The 24,277-nt window shown below is 37.6% G+C and overlaps 1 protein-coding gene and 1 long non-coding RNA gene across 7 annotated transcripts; both read left to right on the top strand.

The window, feature by feature from the left end:
* Window positions 1-7: 7 nt before the first annotated feature.
* Window positions 8-21,208, top strand: eIF4B (eukaryotic translation initiation factor 4B). Of its 6 annotated transcripts, XR_002546945.2 has the most exons (14): window positions 57-185; window positions 555-695; window positions 1,582-1,760; window positions 1,851-1,958; window positions 3,742-3,949; window positions 5,432-5,740; window positions 7,125-7,338; window positions 8,685-8,756; window positions 12,550-12,706; window positions 15,547-15,730; window positions 16,771-16,882; window positions 18,225-18,297; window positions 19,033-19,156; window positions 20,283-21,208. XR_002546945.2 is itself a non-coding variant. In XM_022085837.2 (13 exons), exons 1-13 carry the CDS (start codon window positions 23-25, stop codon window positions 19,099-19,101), a joined length of 1,830 nt encoding a protein of 609 aa, XP_021941529.1. In that variant the 5' UTR covers window positions 8-22; the 3' UTR covers window positions 19,102-21,208. The 6 variants fall into 6 exon arrangements, 5 of the variants coding, with proteins under 5 accessions (XP_021941529.1, XP_021941514.1, XP_021941556.1 ...); XM_022085837.2 differs by lacking the exon at window positions 57-185 and adding an exon at window positions 8-26 and having other exon boundaries at window positions 19,033-21,208; XM_022085822.2 differs by having other exon boundaries at window positions 19,033-21,208.
* Window positions 21,209-22,086: 878 nt separating this feature from the next.
* Window positions 22,087-22,777, top strand: LOC147875148 (uncharacterized). Its single transcript, XR_015534673.1, has 2 exons — window positions 22,087-22,337; window positions 22,457-22,777. It is a non-coding gene; the product is annotated as an uncharacterized LOC147875148 (long non-coding RNA).
* The last annotated feature ends 1,500 nt before the right edge of the window (window positions 22,778-24,277 follow it).

Genomic DNA, 24,277 nt, shown 5'->3' with positions numbered 1-24,277 from the left:
ACTTCTATAGACAAAATTATTGATGAGTATGTATTTATTTTTACTAAAGTTTTATTTTTAAAGTAAATGTTCTCATTTGTTTAAACTCGGACGAAGTCGGAATTATTCAACACAAATTTATCTTTTGTGGGATCACATATAATGTTGTCGACCCTGCAAGAGATCTTTCAAGATGGCTTCGTCTGGTTAGTGGTGTGCCTGTTTGTCACGTGAATAGAATTGCGTATATTGTCTAATAATCATGGACATTTTGTAGTTGTTAATTGTTTTAGAGATATATGCTTATTGTTTCTAAAGTCAGCAATGTGTTTTTGAGCTGGGAAATAGGAATAAATATGAACATTTATGTGCCACCTGGAGCGTTCATATCATGAGTCACCTCGTGGCCGTATATTATTAGATATTGTATGGCACTTAGAGTAATTGTGCAGATTATTGTAGGGTTCACACAGTAGCTGTGAAGGGGGCCGTGTAAAAAATCTCAAATAATGCTACCTACCTGTATCAGTTATCTTTAAAGTCTCTAATATAATTAGGATGTTTTTTATGTTTAGGTAAAAAGAGCAAAAAAATGAAGGGCAAAACCCTGGGTTTGACAGAATTCTTAGCTGATGGTGCATCAGGTCCAGGTGCTAGTCAGACAGTGGTTACACGGAAGTCATCAAATTGGGCTGATGATGTTGAGAATGAAGATGGTAAGCGTTATTACCTTTCTTACATAACGTGTTTCCAATATAGTATTGATCTCAGCCGTCTTTGAGAAGAAGGTATTTTGATGAGAGATACCAGAAAAATTATTAGATTATTATCAGGAAATGATGTATATGGAGAAGCAGAGTTAATGTAGGAAGCATTTTGACTTTGTCTGAGGCATATGTAAACTGTGCTACCCCCTCGAAGAGCTCTACAATCACCACAATTTGTTTTCAGGCTGGAGAAATCATTTGTTACAGTAAATTTCAGATAAATTACTTTGTATAGCATGAATTTTCTCTCATAAAGTCGACTAAATTGTTTTTCTTGACCAGGATTTTATTTTATCGGATTTTTTAGAGTAGTAATGGTTGGGTTGGGGAACGTGTTGGAGAAGGCAGCAGTGATCTATTGTAAGGCACTGCGACCTGTAATTGCTGGAGAAACTGGGGAATAAAATAGAGCATGTCATGGTAGATAGAGATTTAAAACTCTGTAAGTCCCTAAGATGAAGTGGGAGTTGTATTCATTGTATTATTTATATATATTTTATGACGTAAATACGTCTATACAGAAGGGTCATTTGGCAAAAAAGTGAAAGGAAAACGTGTTAGATCCATATCAACAATGTGTAAATATGGACCGACAGCAATGGTCAGCTTGCGTGCATTGTTATGTTACCTAGGAAACGTCATCTGTTTACTCGGCTGAGCTGTGAATCGGCTGTAGAAGTGCGTCGTAGAGTAGATGGTATTGTGCTGTTAAAAACGTTTTAGAATATCACAAGTACTTATAAGAATTATTTCATTACATTACAGAGACATATTTACGTCAGATTCTCCGGGACCATGGTTCCACTGTTAACTTTTTGTTGTTGTTTATGTCCAGAATATTTTGATATGGGTCGCAAGGAGAAGGTCATTCTGCCAACAGCTCCAAGAGCCACACGGAGCCCTGATCTAGATGATGAGAAAGTCCCGAAAGTTCCGCCATTTTTGGCATATATTTCCAACTTGTCATATGATGTAGAAGAAAGTGACATCTCAAACTTCTTTAGGAATTTAGAGGTAAAGTTATTGATGTGTCAACATCACCTATGATAGATAAAGTTGTGTGCATTAGATTGAAAATTTAAGTCAGTATTTTTACGTTTACAGGTTACAAATATTCGCCTCCCTCGAGATGAACGCAAGCCAAAGGGTTTCGGCTATGTTGAGTTTGGAAGCCGCAGCAGCCTTATCAGTGCCCTCACAATGGTTGACACAGTATGTAAATCTGTAAACATTTAAATTTGTGGGCAGTTTTATATGGAGCTTTAGATTTCTTTTGTAAGAGAAACGTGAGAGAAGTGTTTCATATAGTAGTGTTGCATTTATAAAGCTACTAATTACACATGCCTAATGTTTGTCACTGCCATATTATAAATAGTTTCTGCTGTTTAATATAATTTTGTACCCAGATTTTACATCTTTGTGTTCTGGGCATCTGTCTTTTGTAATTTTATAATGTATTGTCGAGAACTGACCTGCAGTTTTCTTCTAACATTTAGATTATTTCTTCCACATAACTCTTAGTAATAGAAAATGAAGGTTCTAAACTGCTAATACCATTTAGGCTGTTCTTTGTAACCCTGGTAGCTGATACCAACGTCTACTGTTACACATGATCTCAGGTTAGTTACCTTCAATCTTCATGACTTATTTCCTTGAGTTTGATCCTAATGTTGGTGTATGCCAAGAACTTCGCCCTCCAAATTACTGTGAGCAAAGAGGGGGATAGCTGCTGTCAGCTAGATGCAAACCGTAGGTTGTAATCGCCTACACTAGACATTATTTGGATGTTCTGGGTTTAATATATTTGTGAGGTCTTTGTAGTTTCCACCACCAAGCCCTTTCCTCCAAAAGTTAACCCTTGGTGCCAGAAATTATTGTATACACACTCACCAAGTCACCTGGAATATAAAAAAATGATATCTTCACGGTAACTGAATGATACACTGGCGCTACTTTCTTCACTCCTCAACCTGAATAGAAGTAACTTGATGATTTGTATGTATTTGTTAAGATTGACATGGCCTCAAAGACCTCTAAGGTGCCTGACTCCACTAATTGGGCTTCTCTCCTGTGGTAGTGTTATTGTTTTCAGCAAGAATTTGTCTTTTACTGAGCCCTTTAATCCTGTTCAGATGAGTATATCTTTTGACCATATGAGTTATTTAACTCTTGCATATTTGTCTTATGCATGAAACAAACTGCAATCCAGTTGACAATACTTCCACAGGTATCACTCGTATCATCACTGAAATTCATGAATGTTCTTTTTGAACATTCTGTTTCTTTTCTGACGCATTTTTTGACGTAAATACGTCTATACGGTAGGGTCATTCAGCAAAAAAGTGTAACGAAGATGTGTAAGATCCATATCAACAATTTGTAAATATTGACCAACAACAATGGTTATGTTACCTAAGAAACTAATTATTACGTCATCTGTTTACTCGGCATTGTTGTGTTACATTACTGCCGTCAACATTCCGCTTTTTCGTTATTGCGGAAAGAGCTGAGCTGTGAATCACTTATAGAAGAAGTGCGTCGTAGACTAGATCATTTTGTGCTGGTATAAACCTTTTAGAATATCACAAGTCTCTCCTGATTCACTGCTTCACTGCTAGATGGCTCTGGCAGCCAAATCAGGAGTAAGTAGAAGTTGTGCAGAGTCATTGGGCTGGTCACTCACTACTCTTAAATGCATGCTTGAAAGACTAAGAAACCTCCGAAAGGAGGCCCTATGCTCCACTTAGGAGTTACAGGAACTACTACTACTACTACATACCAGAGTTGTTTATTTCTCAAGATGTATTACCAATATCCCTCATATTAAGTGGCACTAGTGCCATCCACACTTCACAAGTTTCTTTGTCTTCTGTGTTGGTATTATCGATTGTAGGAAATTGATAGTACAAGTATAAGGTAGCCTCCGTTTTCATGACATCCGTACCAGATTTTCATCCAAGTTTAAACATGAAGTTTACATTTTGGTTTTACCCAGACAGTGAAGAGTAGACGTATGCGCATAGAAGTAGCAGAAAACAGTGACAGTGATCGGAGAGGTCGAGGTGGTCGTGATAGAGGTGACATGAACCGAGATCGACCAGACGGACCAGATAGAACGTTGGGTGATTGGCGTTCGCGACCAAGGGAAGAACCGGTGGCTGATCCTGACAGTGACAGAGGTGGTAGTGCAAGGGAGAGAGATGGTAAGCAGAAAGCAGTTGTGTTCATATACACTTAACATTGAGAGCTTTCAGAATTTGACTTTCCTATTGTAGATAATATTGTGTCTGAAGCTTGTTTGATTAATGCATAAAGTATTTTAATTATTATTATTATTATTGCCACCGTCCTGACCATGCATGGTCTCACTGCCACATACCATGCTGCTTGTCCTTAATATTGCTGTTTGCTCCCCAGAAAGGGAAGTATTTTCTGTATTTATCCTCCAGTCTGAACCATCCTTCTGGTGCACTGAAAAGAGCTTTTTCCTGTTATCCTGGACAGAGCTCCACCTTCCCTCATCCCATAGTTGTTGTGATTGACCAGTCTCTCTGTAGCCATCTAGTCCATCTCCTTCCACGCACACTGCAGCCATGATGATGGCATCGGTATATTTCTGTGAAGCACTGGCAACTCAGCACAATTCCACGCAACAGGATCAGTGTTAATAGTTTTTAGTATGATTTATTCTGGAGTAGCCTTTGAAATGTGCGCACATTGTTCAGGTTGCAGTAGTCTCTATGTACTGTTTACTCGAAAAAATGTGCCATATTAAATCGTGGCATTTTCCGAATCCTGCATTTCAATTATGGGAGCATGGATTTCAAGGATGCCTGACATCAGTGTGTTGTACACACAAATAACTTATCTGCTTGTACTGCTTCTTATCAGAATGCCAGTATTTTACATTGCTGTAATCTTTGCATGCAGATTTGGCAATGAAACACATGTATCCTTGGTAAAAATGTAAAATTATATTGTGTATATAGCCCTTGTAAAAGATTTATATAAATGATATTAAGAAATTATTGAAATTTATGATTGTTAAGAGTTGATGCCTGCATGTGTTGAATTCATGCCAAGACTGAAATCAAATATGGCACCATGTGCCCAAATTTATAACTTGTGTTGGGCAAGGCCGTGGTCTAGGCAACACGGAGTTTTCCTCCGTGGCATCCCAACAATTACTCCATTCACACACAGAAGAAGGCAATGGCAAACCACTTCTGGATCATCTGCCAAGAACGTATATGAACAGGTCCCAGTCCGAGAAAAGGATGGAAGGATCCTGTTCATATGGACCTGTCGTCAGACAGAACACCAAATAAATAAAATTAATCTGATATTACGTACAGATGTGAAGATGGTGGATATTTACCTTCACTTTCTGAAGTACATCATTTATATATTCCAGTTCTGTTCCTCTTAAACGAAGGTGTTGTGAAAAAGTATCATATAATTGCAGTTATCCATTATATTCAAAATATTTCATGTTATGTTGTATAATAATTTGTGCAATTTTTCACATATTCATAATTTTTATTTTTCATTATTTGGTGTTTCACAGAATTTGCTGTTATATACTTGGTATATGCTGAAGCAATAATGCAGTTATGTGTGTTATTGTGATATGTTTATAAGATAGTGTTCCTGCTGTAGTAAGTAATTTAAATAATGTATCGCAGGTGGTTATGATCGAAGAGGGCCAGGTCGCCGTGATTTTGGCAGTGGTGGATTCAGAGAGAGTTATGGCGATAAGGATCGTGGTTATGATAACCGCGATGGCTTTGGGGATCGTGGAAGATTCGGAGGAGACAGGGATGGCTATGGAGACAGGGATAGGTTTTCCAGTCGACGTGGTGGCGATCGAGATAGGGATTTTGGTGGCAGGAGTGGTTTTGGTTCACGCAAGACATACGGAGCTGGATCTGATTACGAGAAGGAGGGTGGCAGTGGATTTAGAGGCAGAGATGATGGACCTCCTCCAGAAAGAGGTACTCAATTTGTTTCTCCTGATAAAATTGTAGTATTTAGCTTATTTGAAAAGAAAGACGGTTGAAGTGAAGAAATGTCTGGTAATGATAATTTATTGTAGCGTGCAGTTTAAAATTCCCTTAATTTTCTTCTGTAATTATTTTATGGTTTTACTTGTGTAAATACAGGTCTTGAATATCAGTCTTTCTTCACATTTGATTTTCATGTCATGTGCTGTTTGCAATGCTATAAGAATACAGTACCGACATACTGGAATGAATGGGTACAATAAAAGAACACCTTTAATATAGAATAAGAGATTATATACCTGATTGATAGCATGGCAGTGCTAAAGGCTTCATGGAATCACCGTACGTCTCTGATAATGCCAGATAACGTTGCACTTGTGCTGGAAGTATTTACACATATTGACTGAAAATGTGTCAGTGGCTCTTCCAACAACTGTTTTTGAAATTTATTCATTTTTTAACATTACTTATAAATGTTTGTATGCAATATTTATATGCAACAGCCAGACACCGATGTTGACAAAAAGGAACTAATAGACTTTTTTCATTTCAGTTTGTTAATATTTATAAGACAGTCCAACAGTTATTTCCCACATCTTTTTCACTGATGAAGTGCACTTGTATCTATATGTATAGAGCTCTGAAATCCCCCACACAGTGTAGTGCCAGAATTTTCAGACTAGTCTTCCTTGATAACGGAAAGCTATACAGTACCTGTATCTTCTTTGAGAAAATGAAAATGAAAAAGAAAAACATTTCATCCCATCATCTGTAATCAGCATCCTGATTGATTTGGAATCGGATGGCTTGATCACCGTACTTAACGCATTTGAATTTGTGATTATTTCTTATTGTGTTCATGGCTGAAGATTAAAGACCGGAATTGAAGTTTCTGTGTTGAGCATGATTAAAGAAACACTGATTGTAGTCATTGAAAGTTTCACTAAGCTTTTAAAATCGTATGTCTTTTTCAAATGGCACTTAACTTTTTTAATGTGAATGTGGTTTCTTATGAGTTATGTAATTTCTCTCTATCCCATTGGCTTCTTTTCATACGCTCCTATATTGTAGTACAATGTAATGTTTGCTCAATGTCTTCCAGGAAGTATTCATTTTTATTCTTCCAGGTTTGCATGCTATTTAGATTAATCACAGTATTTTTCAAGTTAAATGTGTTTTTCAGACTAACCTAACATGTAGATGTATATATTTACTATATATGGTTTGAGATTTTAATGGCAGTGAAGATTTGGATCATGTTTTTCTGCATCATGATGCATGCTATGTGGTGTTGTAGTTTGGTATCAGCAATTAAGAAAAATTTTGGTTACCACCAACAAGATTACCAAGCACTGTGCATTTTGGGTTTAAGCAGAGCCTAGGAGTCGGCCACGGCTCGTTTTACAGCCTCGCAGTAAACCTGAAGAACCTGCTGCCACACAGGCGTCGCAGGCCTCCATCTTTGGAGGTGCAAAACCTGTTGACACAGCAGCACGAGAGAAGGAGATAGAGGAGAGACTTGAGAAGGAAAAGGAGAAAGGAGAAATCTCACGGCCTCCTCCCAGAGATACGCGAACCGAAGACAACAGGTATGGAGCGGTTCCGCAAAATCATTTTTGTTCTTGCAGGTCTATCTTTATGGTTTCTTGTTGAATTGTGAATATTCCAAAATAGAGATTGAAATTTGATATACTACATTACATTACAGCAAGACCTTTGTATAACACAATTCAGGCGACTCAGTTGTGACGTTTGTTTCTTGATGTTCTTTGAATATAAGTTATGGCACAAGTAAATGTATTGACTTATATTTCCCCAAAATGTTAATTGTTTTTTGTGAAATGTTGTCGCCCACACCTCTGTTTATAATCTGAACAACTGTCCCACCCTCTACCCACTTTGATAATGACAGAGGAGTGTGTTTTGAAGGTGAGGACACCTATCGTACAAAGTGGGCTACTTTTGACAATAAAATGATGGTGTTTTCCAGCTGGGGAGTCCTACAGCTTAATGTGGGGTCTGAACCATATGGCAGTTTGTGGCTACTTTTTGTCACATTTAAAAATTTGTATATATGTCAGAGGTGAGGGAAGGGGAAGACATTCAGAAAAATAGCTGCACTTGATACCTACAGTCTTATACTCGGACTGTTAACACAGAAGTCTGGAGCATAACCCCTAGATACCCAGGTGCCAATGAATTTTAACCACTAAGGGATTAATCTGGTATGACAATAAGTGATATAAATGCCTGTACTACAGGGCTAGCCACGGTAGTCTAGCGGTTAGAACGCTGGCCTTGTAATCCTGGGGTCTCGGGTTCGATTCCCGGCGGTGCCCGAATTTATAACTTGTGTTGGGCAAGGCCGTGGTCTAGGCAACACGGAGTTTTCCTCCGTGGCATCCCAACAATTACTCCATTCACACACAGAAGAAGGCAATGGCAAACCACTTCTGGATCATCTGCCAAGAACGTATATGAACAGGTCCCAGTCCGAGAAAAGGATGGAAGGATCCTGTTCATATGGACCTGTCGTCAGACAGAACACTAATAATAAAAACACTACAGGGATGCCAGCTAGTTTTTAACTCTTGGATGGTTTAATGCTAGCTCTCTGCTACTACATTATTTGGCTAGCTGGATCACACGTAAGTTGTAATGCACAACTGATGAAGGTTAAATGCCCCAAACATTTTTATCTCAGGTTGTGTAAGTCCATGCTAAGTCCTGACTGTTACATTTTAGCTTTCCTGTTCTTCATACAGATGTGAGTGATCATGTAAATGGCAGTATATGACTGTCCTGGTGATGGTTATGCAAGTTTTGCATGCAGAAGTGGATATGAAATACCATACTTTAAAATAAATAAAAAGTGAACTTTATTAATGAAGCCACAACTCTAACTGTACGTTGTGCTGTTGTGTCCCTAAAACAGGCGGGAGGAGCGTGCCAGCAGGCCCAACTGTCAGTTGCGTGGTCCTCCCACATCCACACACTCGCATGAGAGGTGGGTTGTCATATCTGACAAAGATGAGAACTGTTTGCATTGTTTGTGTTGCCGCAGCTGAATATTTGTCTCAACACTTTTTGCATTGAGTTCCACTTGCATATTTATCCTGTTTGGCTTGCAGCACCATTCTTCTTGTTTTCTGCATTTTCTAGTTTTTCTCCTCAGCTTAGGATGTGTATTGTCACAGAAAGTATGTCATAGTTTCAGTTATTAATCTTGTGTTTGTGTACACTGTTGACTTAAAAGGTTTATCTTCTCACAGTGCAGCAGTAGGTATATGAAAGTTTAAAGAAATGTAGTAAACTCAATATAATGACCTTTGGCATCTTTGCATATGTCAAAGCAATATTCCATTTCTTTCCAAACCTGCACGAGTATCAACAGGTGACACAGCACCAATTGTCATACTTCTTTGTGTCAAGTCTTCAGCATCGTTTGTTGTTTAAACGTATGTGGCATCATGGACATAACTGTGTGAGAAGAAGTATATGTGAACATAAATTAGGGCTTTTCTTTGACTTTGTCATTGGATATCTCTTTTAAAATCATGCATACAAACAAAACTGTTTGCACTTGAAAAGACACTTGGTGCCAAATGCGTTTTGACCTCAAGAGGTCATCATCAGTGGCAAACAAATTAATTCATATTAAATCCTACAATTCATAAGATGATGGTTTGTTATAAAGCATAAGAGGTTTCACTTTATAAAACCATACTTTATGTAATACCACACTGGACGTTAATTGCGCAAGAGTTTGTGTATTATATTACAATACGCTTCACGGTATGCAGGGTTTTAAGATTTGGCATTGAACCTAATCCATCCTTTATAAAGGTGGATGTCTAGAGGTCTTTATATAGTATTGCCAAAATGCGGAAGTACACCTTACTAGAAAGCGAGGCCACTGATTTCTGCTGTCTGTGGAAACAAACGTCTTTAACATATACAGGTAAAGTCTGGGGGTCATTTTATTCTCAAAGAAAAATGGACTGCTGATGTCGTTTGACATGATATGGCACTACACCTATACTTTGGGGTAGTGTCAAATATGCTCAGGTATGGCAATCAGGTTTTCATTCCCCAAATTCTAGTTCTGGTGGTTCACAACATCTATTTTGTGAAAAAAGTGTCTTTACAATTGAAAAGAATGTTACTGAGGTAGTTGTACCTGACACTTTCATCTGTCTGTTCCAAGATAACTGCAGTAATTGTTCTGTGACATGTTTGGCCTGCTAGTTGAATGTCATGTCACAAACTTCTTAATCTCAGAACTTCTGGTACCACCTATAAGCTTCTTGTTTCGAGCATTTCTTCCCACAGACTGACTGGATGTTTCTGTTTTTGTTCAGTAACTTCACATCCAGCAACACGCATTGTACTTTCTCCTGCAGCACCAAAATTGTATCTTATAGTTCCCTCCTTTATTGATCACAAATATTATGCATGTGACTGAAAACACTCATGCATACCAAAGCTGTATCATATTTGGACAAAATCGCTGCCGTACTGTGAAGATGAAAGTCTTTTATGGTCGAGGTGTAAATTAATAAATAACATTTGTCTTGAATGCATTATATTTTAGCTATTGGTTTTTTTTTATATTAGTGCATTGAGTAGTAATATTGGGAATCATGATAAGGTAGGAATTTAAAGATTAGATTGTAGGGAAGTAACAAGCACTTAAAGATGGCTGTCATCTGGGATGTTGCGCCATGTGGTCTGGTAGAAGTTTACTGACATTTAAGAGGTCCTCATAGCCACCATCACCAAGGCTGAAATTTCAGTTAACTTCTACCGAACTGCGTGGTGCAGCTACCCAAAAGACAGCCATGAAAACCTCAAATGCTACATAACAAGCACTTGTGAGATTACAGGTGGAGAATGCATACCAGATACTTTTCTTACATTCTGAATATTGCCAGAGTGAGGAATTAAAGTTGTGTTGTCTCAAATACTTTATAAACACCGTGTTATGAAGGTATAGCTCTACTCATACTTCACCTCACTAGATGGAAATGAGTGGTGAGCTTCAGTCTGCAGCCCCAGGTTGTATGGGCTTCAGGGCCGGCCTGGGTGCAGTATCTAAGAGCGAACGGTGTTGCCCGTACTGGATATCGAACTCTGATTATCCAGCGCATGTCTGTTGCATTGTAGTGTTCTAAGATGGAAGGCTCATAAGTACATTGTATGAAGAAATTGCACAGTGCAAGCTATTATCTTAGCTAGTACATTTGTGCTGTTTTGGAATATACAAAGTTCATTGTCTAAATCCTTATATTAAACAAATGTTTGTTTTTGTATGTACATTTTTCTATTTTTTTGATGGTCGGCATGTAATCGGGATTTGTTACTTAATGCCATTTCACAACTTTTCAATGTAGTTTTACAGATACTGTAGTAGAAAGGTTTCCGCATTTGTTACATGCATGCATGTGTGCTGATCGCAATTCATTTTGGTTGTGTATTTGAACACTAAAAGTGCCTGCATTTCTATAATCTTTAGAATGCTGAATATATACTTTTAGAAACCATTAATGCTTTAAAGCCCAGTGGTAACTGTATGTATCACCTGCTTCAACAGTTGGTAACTCCCCGTTTGTGCACAAAGTATATTTATTTGTAGAGGTCATATGATTCTCTTATTTTCTTAGACAGCCTTAACCAATTTATCTTTGTAATAGAAGTTTGTTGTTTTATTCGAGGAAGGAACTGAATTTTCAGATCTTATTTTAACTGTTAATATTCCTGGGGATTTCTGATAGACAAGAAGCTTCTTGTGTGTTTGAATGTAGGGCCATACATGAAGACTGAATTTTTAATGTTTTGCTGCATTTGCTTGGGAAAGAACTGTCAGTATCTGTTGAATGGAGACTGTGTGGGCCCCAGGGCCAGTTTGGACACTGTGTTGAGGAGAAAAATCTGGTTGTCCGTCCTTTAGCCTTTTACTCTCCTGAGCTGTTATAACTCACAGCCTGTAAGAGAAACATTTCAAATATAAAGTAAGAGAATAGAACATTTGAATAATTTATACATGTTGTTCGGGACAGAACTTCTGAAGCCCACTTTTTTAATGTGCAGGGCTTCAAATGCCTCACACCTTCTGATCTTAATTTTTCATTTAGCTATGTGAATTTGTAATGCAAGAACGTAATGCTGTTTAATTTATGGGGTAGCGTGCTGCATTCATGTGCAGATGGTTACACAATTGAATCCTAGACGAGCCTGAATTTCTTTCACCTGCAGTTTTAAATATGTTGCTTATTATTGTTGTCGTCATCAATTTCTGTCCTTTTTTGGGGGGGGACATGTTACTTAGGTACAGATTGTGTCTGTCACCATATTTGTAATTGTTGATTTATAAATGGTACTTCATAAATGACTTGGTATGTTTTATATCTCTGTCTGTATACCAACATCCACATGCTTAGCGCTAGTGATTAATTAGTTATCACCGTTTAACCAAAAGCTAAATATGAACTGCATGCAGACATCATGTTTACCATAATAAAAGTATCATATGTTTCAAATATCTCTTAACCATACATCATTTCAGGACTCTACATAAAGTGGCAGTAGTGTTGCTGCAGTGCTATCATGTTTTACCAATTTTAGGACATTTAAAAGTGTGAAGATGAGGTCGCCTCCTGTGGCATGATGAATGAAAATCAGTCATTTGGTTCAGAAGTTGAACAGGGAACAGCACTTATCACTGGCCTACTTTTTCCTTTTTAAGGAAAGGACAGTAGGTAATTGTTTGTTTTTACAGGCTATGTCTTCTCTTATTCCAGGTCAAAGAGTGGAAGTGAATGTGGTGACCGAGATGATGATGGTCCAGCTGAGAAGCCTTCCACTCCACGAAAAATGGAGCCAGCTCCACCACCAAAGGAGAATGTTTGGGTGCGCAGGTCACAGCAGAATCAAGGCCTACGTAACAATGATCCTTCGGTATGCGTCCAACGACAAAGTCAGTGTATTAGACTTGCTAAAGTATTGCTTTCACAGTGTCAATACAGTGTTTATTTTTAAAAGATCTATGAAAAATAAAATAGTCCTTTGTGGACTATAAAGGACATTTTAATTATTTAAATTAAACGTTTTTTTTCTTTCAATCTCTCTTTCCAGTTTATGCTTCAAATCATTTGTCTTTCAGAAAATTCTTAAATAGGATTGCATACAGAACCTAACAGTATTTCTTCCCCCATTAATAAAAAGCCCGTGTGGTTTAGAAGTAAATGCAAGAAGAAAGTAGTGTATGTTCATGTCTCATCACCAGAATGCTTGATAATAGATAGGATGACAACATATCAGAATTTCTTTCACGAGGAAATTAAGTACATTTTCAATTCCATTTGGTCGAGAGTGGTTTGTCTTCCTGTCAGCTTTGTAGAAATATGAAAAAAAACATTGTAATTTTACCTTTTGTTTTATATGGACACAAAAATGTCTCTGACATTTTGGGGAGAACCTTGAGATTGACTGAACATGTAGCATGCATGAAAGATATTAGAAAACGTGGGTATGGGTGGGAGAATTTATTAAAATTAATTTTGGATGAATCGAGTTGGAAAACGTGTACTCAATTCATTTGGTCCGTGATTCGCGGGCCCTTGTGACATGGTAACGTGCCTTTGGGTTCCATAAATGTTTGGTGAATTTATTGATTAGTTCATTGATTGTTGGATTTCGCTGTTCCATGAAGTTAGTTTATGCTTTAAAACTTCATAACTCTGGATTTGACAAAAACATTGTCGTTCTCCCAAATGTGAGTAAATTAGGCACAATAAGCAGTTAGTGATCCATTTTTCTTTGTCACTGACCAAGGCTTACTGTTGTGTGCGACAGTGATTCTTCCATCAGACACCACTTTCCAGGCAAATACAGGAAGTGGTCGTATTCGGAAGTACAGATATGCTATGTGGGTGTATGTTTCACATGTTATGGCAGTTCATGTACATCTTCCAACAGTAACAAATGTATTTATTGCATGTTTCCACTTATCATTGGCCTTCAAGTTTGGTACCTACTATGGAATATATGGTCAACTCTTTGGAGCTTCAAATAATTATTTTTATTTTGTATACACAGGGTTCAGTGACATGCTTATATGAGCATCTTGGTTACATAAAACTATGGAGTTTTTTTTGACCAGCTAAACAATGTTTTACAAAAATCCCTAAAACATAGTTAGTTTAGAGACCATAGAAAGAAATGTTCTGCTCTTTAATGCATTCTTACTTATATTTTGAAGTTGTGTGTGATGCTTCTTACCTCCGTTCTGAGAAAACTGCTTGTAGACATTCTAATAGAATGCTTCGCTGAGTGGTAATTCTCAGCAGGAACCTTCGTAAAAGAGAACGGCGCAAACCAAACCAAGTTCCATTGCACTTGTTGCATGCAGTACAAACTTTGCATTTTCATTCAGGGTACTATTTCCCATGCCCAGCAGCAACAGATTTTTCCAGTTTATGTTGGCTGAAGTCCCCAGGAAGTCTGTTTGGTGGGAGGGGGCCCTGTTTGTGCTCTCTGAATATTGGTTGTTTCTCTGTAGGCTGAGGTGCATCAGAACCTACTCTGGTTCTTTGTTTCTGGTGTGCAAGACTTCACTGCCTTATTCAGGAATTTTGTACACCTTGTGATTTATGTTCACCTTCCTATATAGGAAAAATGCATTGAGCAGTGTGCAATTTATGATATAAAATGATGCTTTTTTGACCACTTAACAGTTTTCCTCAGAACTGAGCAGTGACTGAGGTATCCATTTGTCCCTTCGGCACCTTTCATATTGTGACAGAAGCCACTGTTAAATGCCGGATTCTTTTCTGAAACATAGATTTGTTATTCGTGATGGCAGTTTCACTCAAGAAATTCCCAACATTTTGTAAGACTTGAGGTTCTCACAGCGGTGAGTATGAAGATATCCGTCTTCTGGGTTATTGCGCTGTGTAGTCTGGTCGATGTTAACCAACGTTTCAGAGGTCATACTGCCTCCGTCATCAGGCATTATTCATCGCCCTGATGACAGAGGCAGTATGACCTCTGAAACGTTGGTTAACATCGACCAGACTACACAGCGCAATAACCCAGAAGACGGATATCTTTCCAACATTTTATTTATCCTGAAGGTTCACTACTGTGTTCACAAGAGCCTACCACTGGTCCCTATCCTGAGCCAGATGAATCTAGTCCATACCATCCCATCCTATTTATCTAATATCCATTTTAATATTATCCTCCCACCTACTTCTAAGTTTTGGTAGTGGTCTCTTTCTTTCTGGTTTGCATCCCTCTTCTCTCCCATGTGGCTACCTACCCCGCCCTTCTCGTCATCCTCGACTTCATCAGTGTAATTATATTTGGCGAGGAGTACAACTTACGAATCTCCTTATATTCTTTATAGTTATGAATCACAAATCTTGATGTTCTAAGGAACGATTTGTGACTTAGGTTTTTTTTAATCTATTTTGCACCACACATCACTTTTTCATTATCAGAAGAATCACTGATATCTGTATGTGTTTTAGGTCCTTATGGTTGTGTGTGCGAAGATATATGTCTTGTGGGTTGTAGCACTGCGTAATCTGACCAAATAGGTCATCTGCTTGCCTTCCACCTATTGCTTACTAATCTTTCTGGCATATATGACAAGGGATAAGTATCTGAGGTTCTTGTGACGGTGTATGTATCAGCTGCTTAGTCTAGTACCAGCTTAGTTTTGTATAGTGTGGTGTCACGTGTGTGTATTCACTTCATTAATAATATGTAAATGTGATTGTTTTTTTTTTCAGGAGGGAAATGACCGTGAGAGTCCACATAGCGATGGTTCAGATCACGAGCAGGAGCAACGTGGAAGTCGACAGGATTCGCCACAGAGACAACAGACCCAAAGGTCTGAATCTCCCCAGAAATACCGTGAACCTGGTGACTCTGAGAGAAGAACGCAGTCCACCCGTGGTACCCCACGTAGGCAGTGTATGTTTTATAAAATTTTCTTTCTAAATTCTTAACCGTAGGATTATGTTCTACTATTTTTATACTGATAAATACTGTTGGTTGTAAGGATGTAAGTAGTTTGCTCAAAGTTAAGTCTGTAGTCGTACAAAACAAAATGTTATTCATGACTTCATGTTTCCATAGCAGTTCATTGCCAATGTAGTTCTTATCCATCTAAGAGTAAAGCGACTTACTATCCAGTGGTCCTTGTAGATACTTAATTGTGGAACTGCTCCATCCAGTATGTTAAGTTATAGTCAATAGAAAGTGAAATATCCTATTCATTCACCCCCACCTTCTTGTAAGAAGGAAATTGGTCCTTTGAAGATGCATTTTTCTGTTTTGGTTTTCTGGCTGCTACTCAGTGTACCAAATGGATCATTTCCCACTGATTTGTGGATTTGTATTATAAGCACAATAGTGGCCACTGGATAGTCACTTATGTTTATGTAAGGGTCTCTGAAATGTTTGCGTCGCTGTCACATTTATACAATGTATAAGTACTACTTGCTCTGATAAGAGATTTTTTTTAAATTTCATTTATATGTGATCCAGTGAGATCATCTTCGTTTATGATGACTTGTATAATTTTTCTGTCATTTTTCATGCTTTTGAGTATATATAGAACCATTTGGAATTAAATTTTTATTAACAACAGAATATTGGAACAAACTGGTACTTTAGTTTCTATGAGTTATAATCTGTCTCGTGAAAATTTGTCTGTAAGCAGTTTTTTGACATGCTGTGTATAACTAATGACTTCTGTAGCTACTGTATGAAAAATCCAAAGTTAGAAATTTTGGAATATGTATACCATCCCAGTAATGATTCTGTACCTTATTTCCTGTGTTGTCTTATAGTCACCTAGGATATTTCTCTGTGGAGATTGCGCGTGACTGTGTGAGTCTCGATATGTCTGGAAAATTAGATCCTCTCTACATGTCTTACATTGTTTCACTGTTGTCCCTGCTGTTCAGACTGATAAGTTGTGGATTCTTTTGAAATTCCTATGCAAGCAGACGAGCGAGATGACAGAGGAGGACGAGGCCATACATCCAGAGGGGGTGGGTCTGCCAGGGGCGGAGAGAGGCAAAGGGGAGGTCGAGGGGATGGCAGGCCACTCGCTGACAGGTAAGAACTGAATTAGCCGGTATGAGAGGATGTGTTGTACTGTAATTATTTATTTTGTACATTGGTGTTATAATTGTCAAATTCGGTCTTCACTTCTCAGCTTAACTCTACTTGCCTTTCTTTCTTTCACTATCCTCACCATTTTATTTTGAGATGCAAAGTTCTGCAACGTACCATTCTGTACATTCTTATATAAAAGCAACAGTTTGGGCTCTTATGAACTCTGGCATTCAGATGCACATTTATGATTTCCCACATCATCACTCATGTTTTATTTGTGGAAGGGGAGCCAGATTGTGGACAGCAGATTCAGACCTGTGGGTGAGATATTCAAATGTGTTTTTGTTTCAGCTAATTTCTTACATAATGAGAAATATCTTGGCTTGTCGCACTGATGACACCGGTTTCTGTCAACTGTACACAATAGCTGTGATGAACATACAAAATGGATAGTACTTGTTTATGGATTACATTGTAGATCAGTATTGGTATTTTACTGGGGGGGGGGGGGGGGATTGCCCCAGGCATTTATTAACCCACGACTGGGTCCATTGTGTTCCCTGATCTTGTTATGGCCTTTCAAAGAGTCTTTTTGCGGCTCTCCTAATATTTATAAGCTCTTGCCATCCAGGGACAAAGATCTCTGGTCTATGCCTAGCCATTGATGGCTATTGACAGGGTATATGATAGGAGGCATTTCTTCTCCTGTCTGCATTTCCTGCACTTAGTGCATTCTGTGAGTCCCATGATATGTAGGTGTGGCAGCCCCTTTTTTGTAGTGCCTGTTCTGGTTTCACCTCACACACACCTTTCCCAAATCTGCCAGCTATCCTGGATTCATCCATATATCAGACTAACCCTTTGCACGAAAGGGTCATAGGCCATGTTGGTAATAATGTTCCTGTAATGGGATCTCTACTTTAAAGGGAGCCTCACAGGCAGTGTTTGGTGTTATTTTGTCCTAACTCAGCTGAAGAACAGGAGTCTATTTCTATTAGTTATGCACTGACTTGTTTGTGACCTATATCCAAACCATTTCCAGACCACAGCCCTGTATTTTTGAGTTAGTAAGCAGAGCCCCTGAGAGATTTTGGACCTTGGATGCAAATTGTCCAACTGTAGTGGTGCCAGACAGTTAATGTAAGTTGTCTGAGACCACTGCGGTAGTCTTTTTCCATTGGCATCCCGTGAGAAGCTAGGAAAACTGCCACCCACCTCGTGCGGGCGAAGGCTTGGTATGACTGGAGGTAAACTTCTATCACAAGGGCACTGCTTCCTGTAGATGAGAAAATTTATCTTCTACTTTTGCATTAGTTTTGTCCATTACATTCATTTGTTGCAGAGAGCACAAGCGTGATGGTGGCCCACAAGATGAATTAGGTCGCATGCCAAAATACCGGGAACACGAGACTCCTGTAAGTAGTACAGTACTTTGTGAATTTTTGTTCCTTTCGTGTGAGCCTTCTGCATTTGTAATGAAGATTGTTGAATCTGCTTGTAGATGCTAACTAGATTTAATTCTCTGCACTGTTGCTCAAGACAGTGGAAGTTTTTGGCATCAGTTTTTGGTCGGGTGCACTTTTTCACCATAAACAGATTATCATTGCGCTATATAGATAAAAACTAGATCTTGGGTCACATGGCAAGAAGCATCTTTACCTAGACAAGGTTGTGAATGAAATGAGCAGAAATTATCACAAGCAAAAACTTTCACCACATTGAATAGTTGTCAGGCATTTTTGAGATTATTACAGAAGCTTTACTGAGAATAGCACAAGATGTCATAATTTTACAAATGTTCTACTCACAAATATACATAAGATGTATGAGTTATAGAGAGAGTGCTTTAAAGATGTCTGCTAGTAGAAAGCTGATTCAACTAATATTCGAAATTTTATACTTGTCATGTTTGAAGTTGCTGTATGTCTGTACCACACAGCATCAAGATGCAATAAATTTGATAATTGAATGTAAAAATTTAGTGGCCAAAATATGTCTTGAGGATAATTTATGTGGATAATTTAGTTTTTAGGCTGCATGATATTAAAATAGAGCACAAAACATTTTCCTTTTATTTTAGGTGCTTGTGTTTTTATTTAGTGAATGATTCTGATATTCTCAAGATTTTTATTTGTGTTACGTATTTTCAGAATTTTGCTGGCTCAAATAAGTTTGCATATCTGCCAGATGAAGAAGACCAATTGGCAGAAGCAGATTAAGAATGGCTTTGTGGCCTACTCTGTACAGAAGGGCTGCTGCTATACCAGCCAAATGGTGAGGACGTGATGTTTAGAGCAGTAATAAGCTACCGTGGTTGGTGACTTTACTGTGGAAATTTTGATTGCTGCTTTTCTAAAATTAGTTTTCATATATGGGAAATAGCACTTGTGTTACTTATATGTTACTCCCAGTATGTGTTTCACAACACACTAAAACAGGATTGGAGATTTCATTGCTACCAACATTATTGTTATGTTGTATATATATCACGTAATGTGGTTCTGTGTCCAGAATTTGGATTGTGGTGCTAGTTTTTGTTGTTTGAGTTTGTTGAAGACCAGTGCAATCTGATATGCTCTGATAATTGATTCTCTGTAAAGAAAAAAATTGTTCATACTCCAACCCTTAACCATCATTTTAAATTCAGTCTTTCTCCACTAAAGCTTGTTGCCCCCCCTCCCCAAAGAGAAGTTACAAAATTCCTGTTACCATACCCAGTCACATTTGGCCAGTTTTATAACCGCACAATTTTTAAAATTTTGTCAGATTAATTTATTACACTGAAGAAATTTTGAGATATCACATCTCATCGCTTTCACAGATTTCTATAAAATAGGAATGTATGAGACTGGTATCATGTAACAGGTTTTGGTGTGGTACAGTCAGTGGAAGATCACGTGTGGGGAGAACAATTACATGCGTAGTATTTCACAATATTTTAATTCCTTGTTTTGGTGACAGTAGTTATCAGTGATGAATGCCCTCTTGCCTAGAACCCACAAGGAATGTTTTATTAAGTAGTGCAACACCATTGAATAACTTTGGAATCTTATGTGCAGGATTGCAATCGAATTCCTTTAGTGGCAGATACAAAATTCTTGGGAGTCATCAGTGTGCCTGTTAGGTTTGTCTTTTAATAAGGAAAGCCAACAAGGCTTCCAAGTCTGATCTTTTCACTATGCAGGACAAAGATCACATTTCTGTTGGGTGTTTTGTTTTTTTAATTCATACACCGAGGAATGACAATTTGTTAATACTTGCAAGTTCTTGAGTTTGACACTTAGCCTTTTCGATTTGGAATGTGGTCTTTGTATAGTGGCATAGGAAGTTATTGTTTTTATGGGTTTTTACAGTAAGTAGCATGTCTTTTGAAGTAAGGGTCATTACAATCTGTGAACAGCTGCCTCTCGCCATAAAATGCTCATCACCTTCTGCACTGGTTATCACCTACTCCGTAATTGACACAAACATTGGGAAGAAAATCAGCTCAACAACTTTGATGCCATCAGCCTGCTGGAGAATTTCCACGTGCACGTACCATAATCGTTGAACTGCGTTACGGAGACTGAAAACCGTTTTCGATATACTTATATATATATATAGCACAGTTTACTGCAATAACAGTAAGTGGTGGTTATGAATGATGTAAATGTATTTGTTATGCATTGCATTATATTAGAATACCAAAAGGACATCTTGAGAAAAAATAAGTCCATTTGCAAAAGTAATATCATGGATTACAGTATCATCGGCCTATCATCACAAATTAATGTTGCTTTTTTGACTTGGTTTATCTTGAAGATGAAATGCATGCAGGCCAGAAATTGACAGATGAAAGCATTTTTCATATAATTATGTAAAAATTATGACATATGTCTTATGATAATATATCAAAATGTCAGTGTTTAATTATGTGATGCAGCTTTAATTATCTCAATATTCAGGACATAATTGTTGAGAGGGAGTCTTAAGGTAGTGAGTGCAATTATAGATACACAAGTTAGCATTTTTATTATAATATGGTAATGATGTTGATAATTTCTTTTGTGCCATGTTAATGGCACAGTTCAGTCTATTGTTTAACCTGTATGAAATGAAAGAATTAAATTATGTGACAACAATCTTGGTGCCCATGTTTGGCTTTGAGTTAGTAGGCCACATAAGAAATGCACGGGCCAGTATCAAAAAACAATTCATATAGTAAATGTACAGAGTATGTCTAGCAAATGTGTTTGTACAGCCTCTTTGTTTTTCTTCACTTAAAATTAATCAATTTTAAGAGTATGCCTGAAAAGGATGAAAAACATAAAATAATTGGGGTGTAAATTGCACAGTGTTTTATTTGTTTTCCCATCTTTGGTGGTTGGTTTTTTTGTATCATTTGTTTTCCCTATTTTGTTTTTTTGTATACCTTCAAGATATGGTGAGTATAGAAAGACTTCAAGTAGATATCAAAAGTGCCACAAGTACAAAATAGGTATCATTCACCATCTTCAAATATTCGATTTTCTGTGTTTTTTGTTGGAAATATGGTTCATTTTAATTAAAAGCAGTAATACAACCCAGCAAGTACTGAAATGCAAATTACTGAAACATTTTTTTGTTTTCTTTGGAAGAAAAATGTCACCGCTTTGGTCGGCATATGCGGCCATGTTTTTTTTGATCGTTTGTAAATCCCAAAATCGTAACTTGTGTCATAAAAATGTAATTGATCTTGAAAGGACGTGGAAAAGAATGTTAGGTGCGTGAGTTACTTGCTGGAGTGGACCACAAATAGCAAAATCCTCTGGACAAGTCGGAAGCATGCACGTTAAATTGTGGATCAGCTGGTCGCAACCACTGAAGACCATACAACACATTTGACGTTCCTGACCGAGCACGTGTGACGAATGAGGGTGGGGGATGCAGCCTCGTGGAGCATGTTGAGCTTGGAAAGACGGCATTATGGTGCACTGTCAGTGTTCGATATAGAAATATTGCGAGTGATGCCGATGGATGACATTCAAGACTTTGTGTCCAAGATTTTTATGGAATCTGATGTGAAGATACATTAAATCGTATTTTAAGAGTGAAATGTTCACGGGCTTGCATTTGTGTTATAAGTGTTAAATTTAAGTATCAGTTATAAATATTTCTTTTGACCTATTTTATTCGATAATGTGTTTATATTACATCGATACTTCAACTCAACACCACAGGTGAGTCCGTAGTAAAATATAAAACATAATTCGAAAATTATGTAAGAATATGGTTTTTCTTTTTCTAGAGCGACCACGTTGAACGAGGTTTTATTATATGCGTATAGCCACGTTAACCAAACTGTTTTCCTAATTAGCTTACGTTTATTAGGAAAGATTGAAGTAGCTTTTGACTTCATCATGCTGCCTAAGTGCGTGCCTCCACCCATTTAAACATTGGAACCAATTCACATTAACATAGGGTCTGGGATTGTAAGGTAACATTTCTTATAGAGTGTACAACATGACTGCTGCATGCTTGTAGTGATACGTTCAAGATGGCTTTCTTCTGGGTTATTATGCCGTGTAGCCTGGCAGAAGTTTACTGACGTTTCAGAGGTCCTTGCTGCCTCCATAATCAGGGCGATGACCCATAGTACATGGTGTAACGACGCAGAAGATAACAAGCTTCAGACACCGCCCTCAGAACCTCAAATGCTACTTAATCATAAGGTCTCTGTATTTGGCGTTTTGTTTTATGGTAATCGGTAATGAAATCATGGACAACGTATTTGAAATTTGCATGGAGATATATAATAAAACATATCTATAAATATTGTATTAAATATTGTCAAGAGCTAGAAGTCTGGTGATGGTATGATACTTTTTGTGCAGAATCCTTGAAAAGCTAATAAATAGTACATAGCTAGTCAACAAATTCTACACTTGTCATGGGATATGAAGATTGATTATTGTGAACTCTTGTCTGTGCCAAGGTGCTCCAATTGGCATCTTTCTCTTAGGCTTTCCAACAGCAATTTTTCATCCCTGTGTATGATACATAACTTTAATATTTAAAAAAAGTACAAATTATGGAGCTCCTCATTATGCCATTTTCTCCAGCCTCCTGTCACATCCCTCAAGTCCAAATTTTCATTCAAGCATTCTGTTCTGAAACAACCTCAATGTGTTCTCCTAATGTGAGAGGCCAAGTTTCACGCCCATACAAAATAGGTGACACCTTGTCATTTTGGTCATTATGCTCAAACTACTTGTGCAAGTGCAAACATTGTATATGTACAAGCAGAATGTGTGTTCATTCTTTAATATTACTTTGCATCAAAACTGTTTGCTGGTGTGGAGTATTTAGTGATGGAGACACAGGAAACATCTTCCTTACAGATAGTGTTGACAGGTGAAAGTTGCACATAACACACTCTAAAGGGTGGATGTTCATCTTTCAGAAGGTGATGGACATTTACAGCATCTACTGTAAAGTTCTTTTATCAATTCTTCCTACAAATTAAAAGACTCGTGTATCTTATTATATTGATGTCATGAAAGGTTATAAATTCTGTTGTAGTTAGGGTTGCGTTTTAAATAACATCTTGCTCAATAACTGTCACCTCACTGGCTTTATACAAGCATTACTTTCAGATACCATTCACATTTTGTTACAGAGAGTGAGTTTTCACATTTAAATATTAAATAAGGAAGCTTACAGACTGAACGCGTGAATGAGGTCCCTTATAAATTAGGGACTGCTACTGTGGCTTACGCTGAATAGAAATTTGATTTATGCATTGCCTTTTAATACTATCTATATTCTTAAGTTCTTAATATAATTGAATAAAGACAGGATGAAATTATGTGAACTTGCATGTACTTTCTAGCACGTGTTTGCCAAAAATGAACCATTTCCGTTAGGTTTAACCTTTACAATTCTGTGCATCCAACAGTTTGGTCAGTTTGTATAAAACTTTATGCTTGGATAGAACTTTATATCATCATTAGATTGTACTCTAGTTTCAAAAATTAGTGATACTTACTCTCCATGAAACACTTATTTGATCTGTATAGTAACGACGATGCTTAGCCCATGTGAGAGTTTGCTGTAAACACATTTTGTGAATGCAGCACATGCAGACTAAAGTTCTCTGCACCACTTGACAAATTTTCTCAGTGCACATGATGCATGATATGCATTTTTCATTTGAAATATCTGACATGTAAGGATTCAAGCAACTTTATAAGGTAAACTTAAAGACATGATATATACAATAATTAAACTTCGCAGAAATTGAGCCATACCATCATTCAAATGTCAGAAATACTATTAATGCATCAAGGTTTTAAGTCATGGCATAATCTTCTGAACTTCACTGTACTGACACCAGACATGTGCTTACTGCACAAGGTAGAAGTATGCATGGTGTGA

This window comes from Zootermopsis nevadensis, unplaced genomic scaffold (assembly GCF_977971745.1).
Source record: "Zootermopsis nevadensis isolate Lab colony 2312 unplaced genomic scaffold, Znev_1.0 Znev_ptg000001l, whole genome shotgun sequence".
NCBI classification, from domain to species: domain Eukaryota; kingdom Metazoa; phylum Arthropoda; class Insecta; order Blattodea; family Termopsidae; genus Zootermopsis; species Zootermopsis nevadensis.
Note: the sequence above shows the minus strand (reverse complement) of the source record. Positions and strands in the feature narration are given on the sequence as shown.

Bases quoted from the DNA above. Each gene is read 5' to 3' on its own strand.
- eIF4B (XM_022085822.2), top strand. The intron at 7,339-8,684 runs GTATGGAGCGGT...TCCCTAAAACAG, and splicing joins ACGCGAACCGAAGACAACAG to GCGGGAGGAGCGTGCCAGCA. The intron at 15,731-16,770 runs GTATGTTTTATA...CTATGCAAGCAG, and splicing joins TGGTACCCCACGTAGGCAGT to ACGAGCGAGATGACAGAGGA.